At 38.6% G+C, this 11,534-nt stretch overlaps 1 protein-coding gene across 1 annotated transcript; it reads left to right on the forward strand.

Moving 5' to 3' along the window:
- Positions 1-5,753: 5,753 nt before the first annotated feature.
- On the forward strand, positions 5,754-7,163 carry LOC122278556. Its single transcript, XM_043088734.1, has 4 exons — positions 5,754-5,978; positions 6,128-6,370; positions 6,476-6,653; positions 6,859-7,163. Exons 1-4 carry the CDS (start codon positions 5,754-5,756, stop codon positions 7,161-7,163), a joined length of 951 nt encoding a protein of 316 aa, XP_042944668.1.
- The last annotated feature ends 4,371 nt before the right edge of the window (positions 7,164-11,534 follow it).

The following is an 11,534-nucleotide window of genomic DNA, read 5'->3' on the forward strand; positions in this document are numbered from 1 at the left end:
TTTTGACAGTCATACAACTCATGAAGCATAATGTTATTAAAAGGAGAACCGCAACAGATCTTATTGTTGCTTTCTTTGAAAAGCCAGTTGCAAATAACAAAGTGTTGATGAAGAAATTGTTCAAATTCAAAAAAGGTAGAAAGTACTTTTGTTGCCCAATAGTATTTGGCGTATTTGTCAAAAAGTTGGGAGGTCATGAGAATTATTATGAGTAATTCTGCAAAGAAGTCGAAGTTGAAGTTTCATAATGTACGAGATCTTATCCTAGATGAGGAGGTGTGTAGAAGAAATTCTGGCAAAATCTCAAGTTTGTTGGTCCTGAATGTTGATAATCAAGGCAAAAGATTGGATTAGTCAAAGTCCAGGAATAAGATCGGGGGCAAATCAAAATCTAGACAACAAATGACTCACTAGGAATTGTGGCAAGACAGGCCATAAGAGACTATTAAAATCAGGAGAAAACTGAGAATGATGCTATGAATATGGTGACTGAAGAAATACATGACATCGTATTTCTTGTAGTGCACAATGCTGTTAAAGATAGCTTGAAGACAACAGTCATTCAGCAGTGTTTTCTAAAAGATGCGTGGAATTTCACGAATGATTCATTGGTCCTAGCTCATGGTAATGATCGTGCGAATTAAATAAGGAAGTAAAAGGAATTCAGTTTTACTTTTCCTCATCTAAACCTGAAGAAATCTTCCTAGACCATGACATGAAGCAAAGGTGTGGGAGATGGGAATAGAACGTCAAATGTTTTAGAGATGTCTACAACTAAAGTTAATGATCACATGACTGCCAAGATGATTAGACCTCCATGGTGGTTACTACCTTAAATTATATCCTGTTGAATGAAGGTAGTGAACTACAGTATGAAGAAAAATCTTACAAGAATGGAGATTATGGAAGTCGGAGACTACACACAAGATGGACACATCGACTGAAGACAGCAGTAGGATGATGAGTCAGTTGCCTAGGTCAGAGATGGAGACCTCAGCAACAGGTTCTTTGATATGTATCAAGGTCCGTGCGAGATCATTGATTTCCAATGTAGTGGGAGATGTGTTGCCTCATATAGATGTGTTGATTAAGGGCCTTGTATGGATGAACTAAAGTTATGCATCACTTTAGTTAGTATTTTAACTTGAAGACATGAGCTGTAAAATTGTAGAAATGATAAGGGATCATGCTAGAGATAGAGGCTGGCATGTTGAGAACTAGTCTCTAAGTTGGAGATTGGTAATTGTTGGGTTATGGAGCCTGGTTTGAAAGCTGTAAAGGCACTAGGTAGATTGTTCGCTCGGCTATGACTCAAGTGAAACTCAGTTTGCTCAAGGTGTACATGAGTGTGGACTCATGGACTCGAGCGAAAGAAGAACCCTAGGGAGTTGAGATTGTGCAGTAAAGCACTTGTAAATCTTCTATGAAGAAAATCTTTTGCAAGCTCTGTAGATGTAGACGATACTGATGCATTTGAAGATACATTTGTAGAGGTATCTGGAAATCTATTTAAAGATGCACTTGAAGATGTAGTTGATAATGGCTAACAAGCATTCCAATGAGGGAGTGCAATCATTTAAAGTATGCAACCGTTTGTAGCATCCTAGTATGGCACACTTGGATGGAGGGAGTGATTGTTGGACTCTCCCCAAGTATGTATGCCCATGTGTAGCCACCCACCCACCAAAAGTCTCTTGTACATATTAGAATATCCCAATTCTCTGGCAGCAAACATTGACCATAAATTGCTACACCGAAAGAAGCTATTGGAAATCTTCCTCTTGGTCAAGAATTGCGAGTGTTTGTCTCCTATGGCTTCTCCTATAAAAGGAGGTCATTTGCTGAAAATTAAAACTATCCTCACTAAGGTGAGTGATTAGGAAGAGGTAAAATGTAAGGGTTCCTCACTGAGATGAGTGATCAAGGCAGAGGGCTGTGGGCGAAATATAGGTTCTGGAGAAATCCAGAATAGAGGGCCATTTGAAAGATAGAGAGTTTGTTTATGAGTGTTTGTAATTTTGTATAAATACATTGAAAATACTGAATTTCCACTCCTGTGGACGTATGCAAGTTGTTGAACCATTTAAATATTGTCTCTTTATTGTCTTGTATGATTTTTTGAGAGGTTTGAGGAGCAACAAGTCTAACCTCTAGGTCATGAAGCTTGGCCTCAAGTTTTAGCTGATTCTCTAGTTTCTTCTGTCTAAGTCTGCCTTCTGTCACCATGCAGGTCTACGAGTCCTTATATGGGACTGTATGTTGCACCAAGTGTGAAGATGGCTTAACGTTGTTGTAGCTTGCCTCTTAACAGAATATGCTTGGGTCAGGACTTGTAGTCTTACTGCCCCTTACAGACGACATAAAGTTCTCCTAGCCTGCAAGCAACAAAATAAATCCCCAAGACATCAAATAGGAAAATAACATGACATTAAAGTTCCCAGTGTTCACATAAATAACCAATTAAAAGTTATTTTTCAAGCAATTGCTTTAATCACTAGTGGCACGAATGTCTGAATCTCTTCTATGCTTCTTTTTAGAAAGAATGGATAATTGTAGTCGTTACCTCCAATCTCTCCCATGAGAAATAGAGAGGATCCAAACATTTCATTGCACTCTGTAAATAACAGTCGCATTAATTGTCAGAGAAAAGGACTTTTTAAGCATTTGAGTGCTTAAAAAAGCTCAGGGAGATAGGGAAAATGAGTGCTTGCAATTACCAAATTCCAGCCGTTGATTAGCAGAAGTGTTGTGTTGAGCTAAATATCAACTTAGCATTTAAGTTATTTATTTAGGTAATTTACTTCTAGCTGAGTACCTCATTTATATGTGCTCCCTGGCTAGAAGGTGTTAAAACATATAATTGGTTTCAAAGAATCCGCTTGTCTAGTACTAGCGTGTATGCAAGAAACAATCACAATCTCCTCTCTAAAGCGATTTCAAAAAGCTTCAGAGGTGGTGAGTTTTACAGTCCCGTTGGTTCTCATGGCTAGCGGAGAACGTGGTGGAGCGGAAGGATTAATGGCTCAATGGAGAAAGCTCAAACTAACTGAGGAGGAAGAAGAAGTAGTGGAGATAATGCAAACTGGAAAAGAAGAGATTGATCGTAAGGGAGAAAAGAGTCTGATAGGAAGGGTCTGTTCAGACCGTCCAGTAAGCAAAACTTTGATTAGCAATACCATGGCAAAAATATGGCGGATCAGCAAAAGGGCAGTCTTCCAAGAGGTGGAACGTAATACATTCGTAATCTCATTCGAAACTCATGCAGATATGTACAGAATCCTTGAAGGGAAACCGTGGTCTTTTGATTCATCTCTGTTTGTTCTGATCCCATACGAGGGGAAGTAAAGTCAGGGACATGGCTTTCGACAAAGAAACCTTTTGGTTACAAATCCACAACATGCCACTAGGTTGCATGTCTATGGAATGGGGAAAGCAAATTGGAAGATCAGTGGGAAGGGTCTTAGAGGTCGACGTAGAAGAAGACGATACTGGATGGGGAAGGTGTCTAAGGGTAAAACTAGAGCTAACATTGATGAAGGCTATCCCGAGGGGTTGCTTTATCGATGTAGAACAAACAAAGCACTGGGTTAATTTCCGTTATGAAAACCTACCCAGAATCTGTCTTAAGTGTGGATGGATTGTTCATGGAGAGATGGGCTGCCTGGCTAAGCATGCAGACCAAGCAGTGGAGGGAGGGTCAGAGCCTCAATTCGGGTCCTGGCTAAGGGCAGAGAGCTTCTCGATGCGCAACTTAAATTCTTACAGAAATAATAAAGGAAGGGAGGATTTGTACACGAGAGATATTAGTGGTCAGGCCGAGGTGGAGGGTGGCGAGGGAAGTGGGGAAGGATAACGACAAGCCAGTGGAAGGAACATGCACTCTTCATCAACCTTCTCCAACACATAGGGACCAGTGACGGTCGAAGATGGAAGAAGAACAGTGGAAAAGGAAACAGTACGAACCTCAACAGTGTCAGGGGAAGGTATGGCAACCTTGGTCGAAGTGCAACAACCCAGTATGGGAGATATAGTGAAAATAGGCCAACATCGGGAAAAAAAAAGGGCGGGAAGACAAGCTGTTTGAGGAACAGGAGAGCAGGCCGGGTCTCTATGCTGGGCTTGAAGGGGACCCAATAAAAAACCTCTCGGCCCCAAAGCCCATAAGCCAGATGCTATCAACCTCAACGACTAGCTCTCTTGCCAATGGGATCGATAGAGTTGCTTGTTCTGGATACATAGAGTCAAAGAACTGATCGAAGATGGAAGAGGCTAGCAAGAAATCTGAAGCAACCATCCTCCTCAACTATGGTTACCCATCCCCAAGGGGAAAAATGCCTAGCTAAGGTAAGTTTGGCAAACTTTAGCCCCCTGAAAAAACATAAGTCAGGTACTTTGAATGGCAAACTTGGAGAGGAAGCCCTCTCAGTGGATATGGTGGAGGCTGCAAGGCAGCCCCACCAGGGGTTATGAGGATCCTAAGCTGGAACTGTAGGGGGCTTGGGAACCCCCAAACAGTTCAATACCTTGGTATGTTGATCAAGGAAAAGAAGCCCGAGGTGGTCTTTTTAATGGAGACCAAGCTATCGTATACAAAAGCTTATAGGATCTCTAAGAGGTTCAGGTTTCAAGGCTGTGTAGTTGTAGATGCAGTAGGAAGAATGGGGGGGCTTATGCTCATGTGGAAGGAAGAGAATTTGGTAGAACTCATCAACTACTCTCAACATCACATTAATGTGTGAGTAAGTGATGAATCAGGCAGTAATAGGTGGTTGCTATCTTGCTTCTATGGCCATCCTGTTTCAAGTTTAAGAAGTAAGACTTGGAGCTTATTATCATCTTTTAAGCCTGAGGTTGGTGGGTGGGGAGTCATAGGGGATTTCAATGAAGTTCTTTACAGTGATGAAAAGGAAGGAGGAAATCCTAGGAGTGAGTATTTGATGAGAAAATTCAGGGAGGTGATAGAGGAAGGCAGCTTGTGTGATTTCGGGTGGGCTGGAAACAAATTCACCTGGAGCAATTGCCATGAAGATGAATCTGTCACTAAAGAGAGATTGGATAGAGCAATAGCTAATGTTGATTGGAAATCTCTATACCTGGTGCATACAGTTGAGACTCTCCCAGACATCTGTTCTGATCACAGCCCAATATTGTTAGATTACAGTATTGAGAGGTGCTCATTTCGAAGATGGCATCATTTTTTCAAGTATGAGGCCAGCTGGAACAATGAGGAGGGTTACAGTGAGGTTGTAGCAAAAGCATGGAGAAAACATATGGGAAAGAGGAGCAGGATGGAAGGGTTGATGTGGAAGTTAGAAACCACCCAAAGGAAACTCAGTCAGTGGAGTAGGAATTTGAATAGAGAAAGGCTAGAGGCAATAAAAGAAAAGACTCACCAACTAGATACTTTACAAAGGAATGCAGGGTCTGAGAACTCAAGAGAACAAAAAAAGCTTCAAGTGGACCTTAATCACCTATTAAACCAAGAAGACATAAAGTGGAAACAGAGGACAAAAAGACACTGGCTGGTAGAAGGAGATAGAAACACCAAATTCTATCATGCCTATGTGAATCAAAGAAAAAAGAAAAATTCCACCAGGAGAGTGAAGGATATGAATGGGAATGAATTAGTAGAGAGAGATGCTATAGCAGGAGGTTTCAAGGCCTACTTCAACTCAGTTTATCAGTCCACTTAGCCTGATTCTATATGCATCAATATGTGTATGCAAGGAATAGAACAAAAGGTATCTAATGAAATGAGATCTAATCTGGAAAGGAATTTCACTGCAAAGGAAGTAGATGTGGCTCTAAAGCAAATGTCTCCCTTCAAGTCACCTGGACCCGATGGATATAGTGTAGGTTTCTATCAAGAACATTGGAAGATTGTGGGGCAGGATGTGTCCAGTGCAGTAATGGAGTTTCTAAATTCAGGGGTAATGCCATGGAGTTTGAACCATACCCATCTAGTCCTTATTCCTAAGGTAAACCAGCCTATTTCAGTCCAAGACTTTAGACGTATATCACTATGTAATGTTGCTTACAAGCTAGTCTCCAAAGTCTTAGCAAATAGGATGATAGGTGTCTTAGAGAAGGTTATTTCGTGGAACCAAAGTGCCTTTCTACCCAATAGGCTCATCACAGACAATATAATGGTGGCATTCGAGCTGTTACACACCATGCATTCAAAAAGAAAGGAAGGGAGGGTTCTATGGCAATTAAGTTAGACATGTCAAAAGCCTATGATAGGGTGGAGTGGAATTTTTTAGAGGCCATCCTGATTAAGTTGGGTTTCGGCATAAAGTGGACTAATCTTCTGATGAACTGTGTCAGAACAGTCACTTACTCCACCATTTTGAATGGCATCCCAGGAGAGGTAATCACACCTACAAGAGGTTTGAGACAAGGTGACCCTTTGTCACCTTATCTTTTCCTTTTATGTGCTGAAGCTCTCAGCTCTCTTTTGAGTAGTGCTGAATAGAGAGACATCATCAAGGGGGTTGCAGTATCAAGGAATGGCATCAGAATAAACCACCTTCTTTTTGCCGATGACTGTGCTATTTTTTGCAGAGCTAAGTTGGTTGAATGGTACCAGATCAAGGGCCTTTTGTCAGTATATGAGGAAGCATCAGGTCAAACACTGAATAAAGAGAAGACAAGTGTGTTTTTTTAGCTCTAATACAAAGGTGGAAACAAAGAATTTTATCTTGCAACAGGTAAATGGCTCAAGGTGTAACAATTATAATAGGTATCTCAGGCTTCCAACAATTGTGGGCAGATCAAAATACAACACATTCAAAAGTCTTAAGGAAAAGGTGTGGAAGAGGGTCAACAGCTGGAAGCATAAGTTTCTATCCTCTGCAGGGAATGAAATTCTTATTAAAAGTGTGTTACAAGCCATCCCAGCCTATGCCATGAGTGTGTTCAAGATGCCTGGAAAGCTACTAAAAGAAAGTGAAGCTATCATAGCCAAATTCTGGTGGAATCAAAAAGAGGTAGGAAAGGGTATCCATTGGAAATCATGGAGCAGCATGGGGACAGTTAAAAACCAAGGTGGGTTAGGTTTCAGGGACTTTAATAGTTTCAACAGAACCCTCTTAGCAAAGCAACTATGGAGAATGATAAAAGAGCCACTGACCTTAGTCTCAAGAGTTTACAAAGAGAAGTAGTTTCTGAATTGTGATGTGATGGAGGCTGAGTTGAAGGGTTCTCCATCGCATATATGGAGAAGTATTTGGTCTAGTAGGAACCTGGTGAAAGAAGGATTATTATGGAGGGTTGGAAATGGATTTGGAAGGAAAAGTGTCTGCCTCGACTAGTAACATATCAAGTACAGACACCCACCAATACTTTAGATTCAAACTGTAAGGTGAGTGCTCTAATCAACGTAATTACTAAGTCATGGAAGGAGGATCTAGTCAAGGCCATTTTCAGTGAAGAGGAAGCAAACTTGATTTGTTCAATCCCCATTAGCAAGAGGGGGGCTAGTGATAAAAGGATATGGGCAGGGTCTTCCAAAGGAATTTTCACAGTCAAAAGTGCTTACTACATGGATACTAATCTTTCAAAAAGGAGTAGGGGAGAGTCTTTTTCAGGAGGGGAATATGCAGGGATGTGGAAGGATCTATGGAAGTTAGAAGCCCCAGGGAAATCAGAGTGTTTGTATGGAGGAGCCTATCCAACATACTTCCAACAAAAGATATGTTGTTTAGGAAGAGCATTGTGGAGTGTAACCTCTGTCCTATCTGTACAAGAGAGGTTGAAACTGTAATACATACCCTGTGGACCTGTCCAGCAGCTCGAGATGTGTGGGGAGTTGATAGTAGCAAGCTCAAGAAGTGGAACAGCTCCTTCTGTGATTTCCAGTAGCTCTGGAAAGAAATGTCAACAAGACTCGACAGAGAGGATCTACAGATGGCTGCAGTACTGTGTTAACTTCTATGGAGCAGGAGAAATGTTTTTATCTTCAAAGACCAGTTCATGAGTCCTGAAACCATTACAGCAATGGCTCAGGCTGAAGTTACAGTGCTAAGGGAGGTAAAGCTCCAGGTTAGTAGCAGGCTGGAAGAGGGAAGGTCAGTTGCAGTGGAAAGTAAGCAGTGGCAGTCACCTGTGTGGCCTGCTGTAAAGGTGAATTTTGATGCAGCATATGATAAGACTTTGAATAGAGTTGGAATAGGCGTAGTAGTGAGAGATAGTGAAGGAAAGTTAAAAGCATGCCTAACTACATCAAGGGGCCAGGTATTCTCAGCTGCCCAAGCTGAAAAAGCAGCATTGCAGAAGGCTTTAGATATGTGTATAGACATGGACATGAACCAAGTTGTCTTCGGAGGAGATGCAAAGGCAATCATAGAGGCTGTCAATTCAAGGAATGAGGATTGTTCTTGAGGTGGCCAAGATATAGATGATTTGCAGCATGTGATGAGGCTTCATCCGGGTTGGAAGCTATCTTTTGCTTACAGGTCTGCTAATGGTGCTGCTCATAGTGCAGCAAGGTTAGCTATTAAGGAGTCCAACGAAAGGGTGTGGATTGAGAGTGGAACCTTGGTAGTTATGAACTCTGTTTTGAGTGATGTATCAAATCTTGTTGCAAGTTGATTAATGAAAGCAGTTTACTATCAAAAAAATAAAAATAGAAGTACTAGCGTGTATGCAATAAAATAGATTTTTTTCGTTTATCGAGAATATCTTATGATCGAGTTGGCAATCAGGTTAATTTGTTTTGGAAAAAGCACCTTTGTCTCTCAAAGTGACTGCTTGATAATTTTTTTTTTCTTTTTTCTTTTTTAATTTAGTGATTAAAAAAATTTTAAATGTATTGATATATTTTTTTTCTTTTTTAAAAATATTTAAATATATTAAAAGAATATGAAAAATAAAAAATAACTAACAGCCAAATGAAATGGTGCTACTCGAGCGACACAGCTACTTAAGCGGCAGAGTAGCCGCTTCATATGTTTTGAAGAAATATTACATCTAAAAATATTTTATGTAAAAACAAATTTCACAAATTTACAGTGTTTTGATGGACAAATAAATTTGTCAATTTACATCAAATATTCTATTTTAAAATTAAAATATTTTTACAAAATCATATTAATTATAAATTTATTATTTAAAAAATACTACTTTTACATAAAATACCTACCAAAAATTTGTACCGAATTTATTTTTTAATATATTTTTTTACTTAAAATACTTTTTTTTAATAAGTTTATAGTTTTTTTTTTAATTTTTTAAAAAATATTTGAAGTGTTTAAAAGATAGAAATATTTGGTATATCTTTTTGGCTAAGGCTCTATACTGATCTTATTTTTCTAAAATTCTTTCGCGTTGCAACTATTGTGCATAGAGCAACACGCTGAAAATAAATAATTTTATAATAAAATATGTACGACGTGGTAGCAACACAAATATATGGAATTGAGATAGACACCCAGTTCGAAGCGGAAGTTGCACCTTTGAAAAAAGACGAAACAGCTAGCAAACTTACTTGAAGATGTCATAAGTAACAGTGGAAACGTTCGGTTTGACACTATTTTGAATAAAATTTAAGACTCAGTTGATAATATCAAATTTGTATTTTTTTTAAAATTAATTACTCGTAGGTTAATCTCATAAATTAATATTTTCAGTATAAAAAAAAATTTTGATATTTTCAATTTTATCAATTTAGTCTGATTTTTTGATTTTAATATATTAAATATATTAATATTAGTAACGTATTTATTAAAAGAAATATGTTGAGAATTTATTAAATAATAAAATATATTTAATATATAAAACATATGATTAAATAAATATTCATATTCAAAATTAAAATGTTATGTTATAGATTATAATATATTATTTCAGATATAATTATATATTATATATAATATAAAATATATTATATATAATATTAAAAATTATATTATAGATAATATAAAAAATTAATAAAATATATATAATATGTGAACTAGTCTGGCCTAGTTCTGTGTTGGAAACGTAAAATCGATTTTAGTTCGGTTTAATCTAAGCTGGTTTTCTAGTTTATTTTTACACCCCTAACCATAAAGTAGAGCTGTACAAGAATTTGAAAAATCAATCGGGAGTTCGGGGCCAGTCAAGACGGTATCAAACCTACCGTCGGAGTAAGGAATTGGCTGAAATTGATGTAGAATTGATCGGCCAATGGTAGAATTAAGTTAAAACTATCGTCGACTGGTTCGATCCCAGTTTCAGATTGGATCAGACCTTTGAACTGACCGAATATATAACTTATATTTTTTAATATATATTTTAAATAAAACAACCATGTTGGTAGAAAATAAAAAACAAAGAATGAAACAAATGGTGTCGTTTCAATTTAAGTTTAATCCATTCACATTCTCTTCTTCTTCTCTCTCTCTCTGTAGCTCACATCGCATGATTGCGACTCGTACTGCAAGCCATCTCTCTCTCATCGCGATTCACATTTTTGATTCTCCATTTCTAAGTTTTGCACCAAATGCAATATCAATGGGACACTGAAAACCAATCGGGACCACGTTGAAACTGACGTCGCCAATTTTCTCTCATCTTACCAGCTGGTTTCGACCAATTCTATCTATGTTTAGTGAATGTCGATTGGATTTCTGTTTTGTCCAAAAAATACACCGAAGTGATTGATTTTCACCCCTACCATAAAGTATTGTGATTTCAATATTTCGACGGTGGGAAATAATTAAGTTTATTTGTGCTACTTTTGGCCGTCTTTTGCTTACGGTTTTTTGTTTAGCTTGTCGTTTGTCCCAGCTAGGGGTGTGCATCCGGACCGGATTTTTTTTCGGTCCGGTCCGAAAATCCGGATCCGGGTGAATCCGGGCGGTTATCCGCCTAGATTACACCCGGACGGTTTTATAAAATCCGGATCTGGTTTTATAATCCGGTAATCCATAACCGGGTTCTACGTCCGCTGGTTTTATTATATGCCGAAAACGACACCGTTTTAATCTTTTATTTCTTTTCCTCTCAACTCTCTCGAACTCTCTCGAACGGATTGCAAATTTCGAAGGAAAACCTCCCTCACTTCAGAGTCTTCTCTCAACCCTCAACCCAGCCGTGCCGTCTCTCAACCCTAGCCGTGCCGTCTCTCAACTCTCTTGAAGCCTACGGTATGTTAATCTCTCTCTCTTTGTCTCTCTCTTGGTTTGGTTGGTTTTTTTTTTTTTTTTTTTTTTTTTTTTTTTTTTTTCTGGGCTTGTATTTGATTTTTTGGGTTGCCCACTTTAGCTAGATCTGAGTTCGAATTTATATATTTGAGTTTCTGTGTGTAGATCTATAAAAAGTAAAGGATTTCTGTAGTTGGGGCTACGAGCCTTTGTTAGGGATGTGAGTTTTTGCTCCATTAATCTCTCTAGATGCTGTGATTGTGTTTATTATACTTTTTTTTTCTCTTCTTTTTGGTTTAGATCTGGGCTACGTGCCGATTGCTAAAATCTATCCCTATCTCGAAACCGACGTTCTGCTAATCTCTCTCTCTCTCTGTCTTTGTCTTTCTCTCGGTTTGGTTGGATTTT

The sequence above is a fragment of the Carya illinoinensis genome, chromosome 10, assembly GCF_018687715.1.
Source record: "Carya illinoinensis cultivar Pawnee chromosome 10, C.illinoinensisPawnee_v1, whole genome shotgun sequence".
NCBI classification, from domain to species: Eukaryota; Viridiplantae; Streptophyta; class Magnoliopsida; order Fagales; family Juglandaceae; genus Carya; species Carya illinoinensis.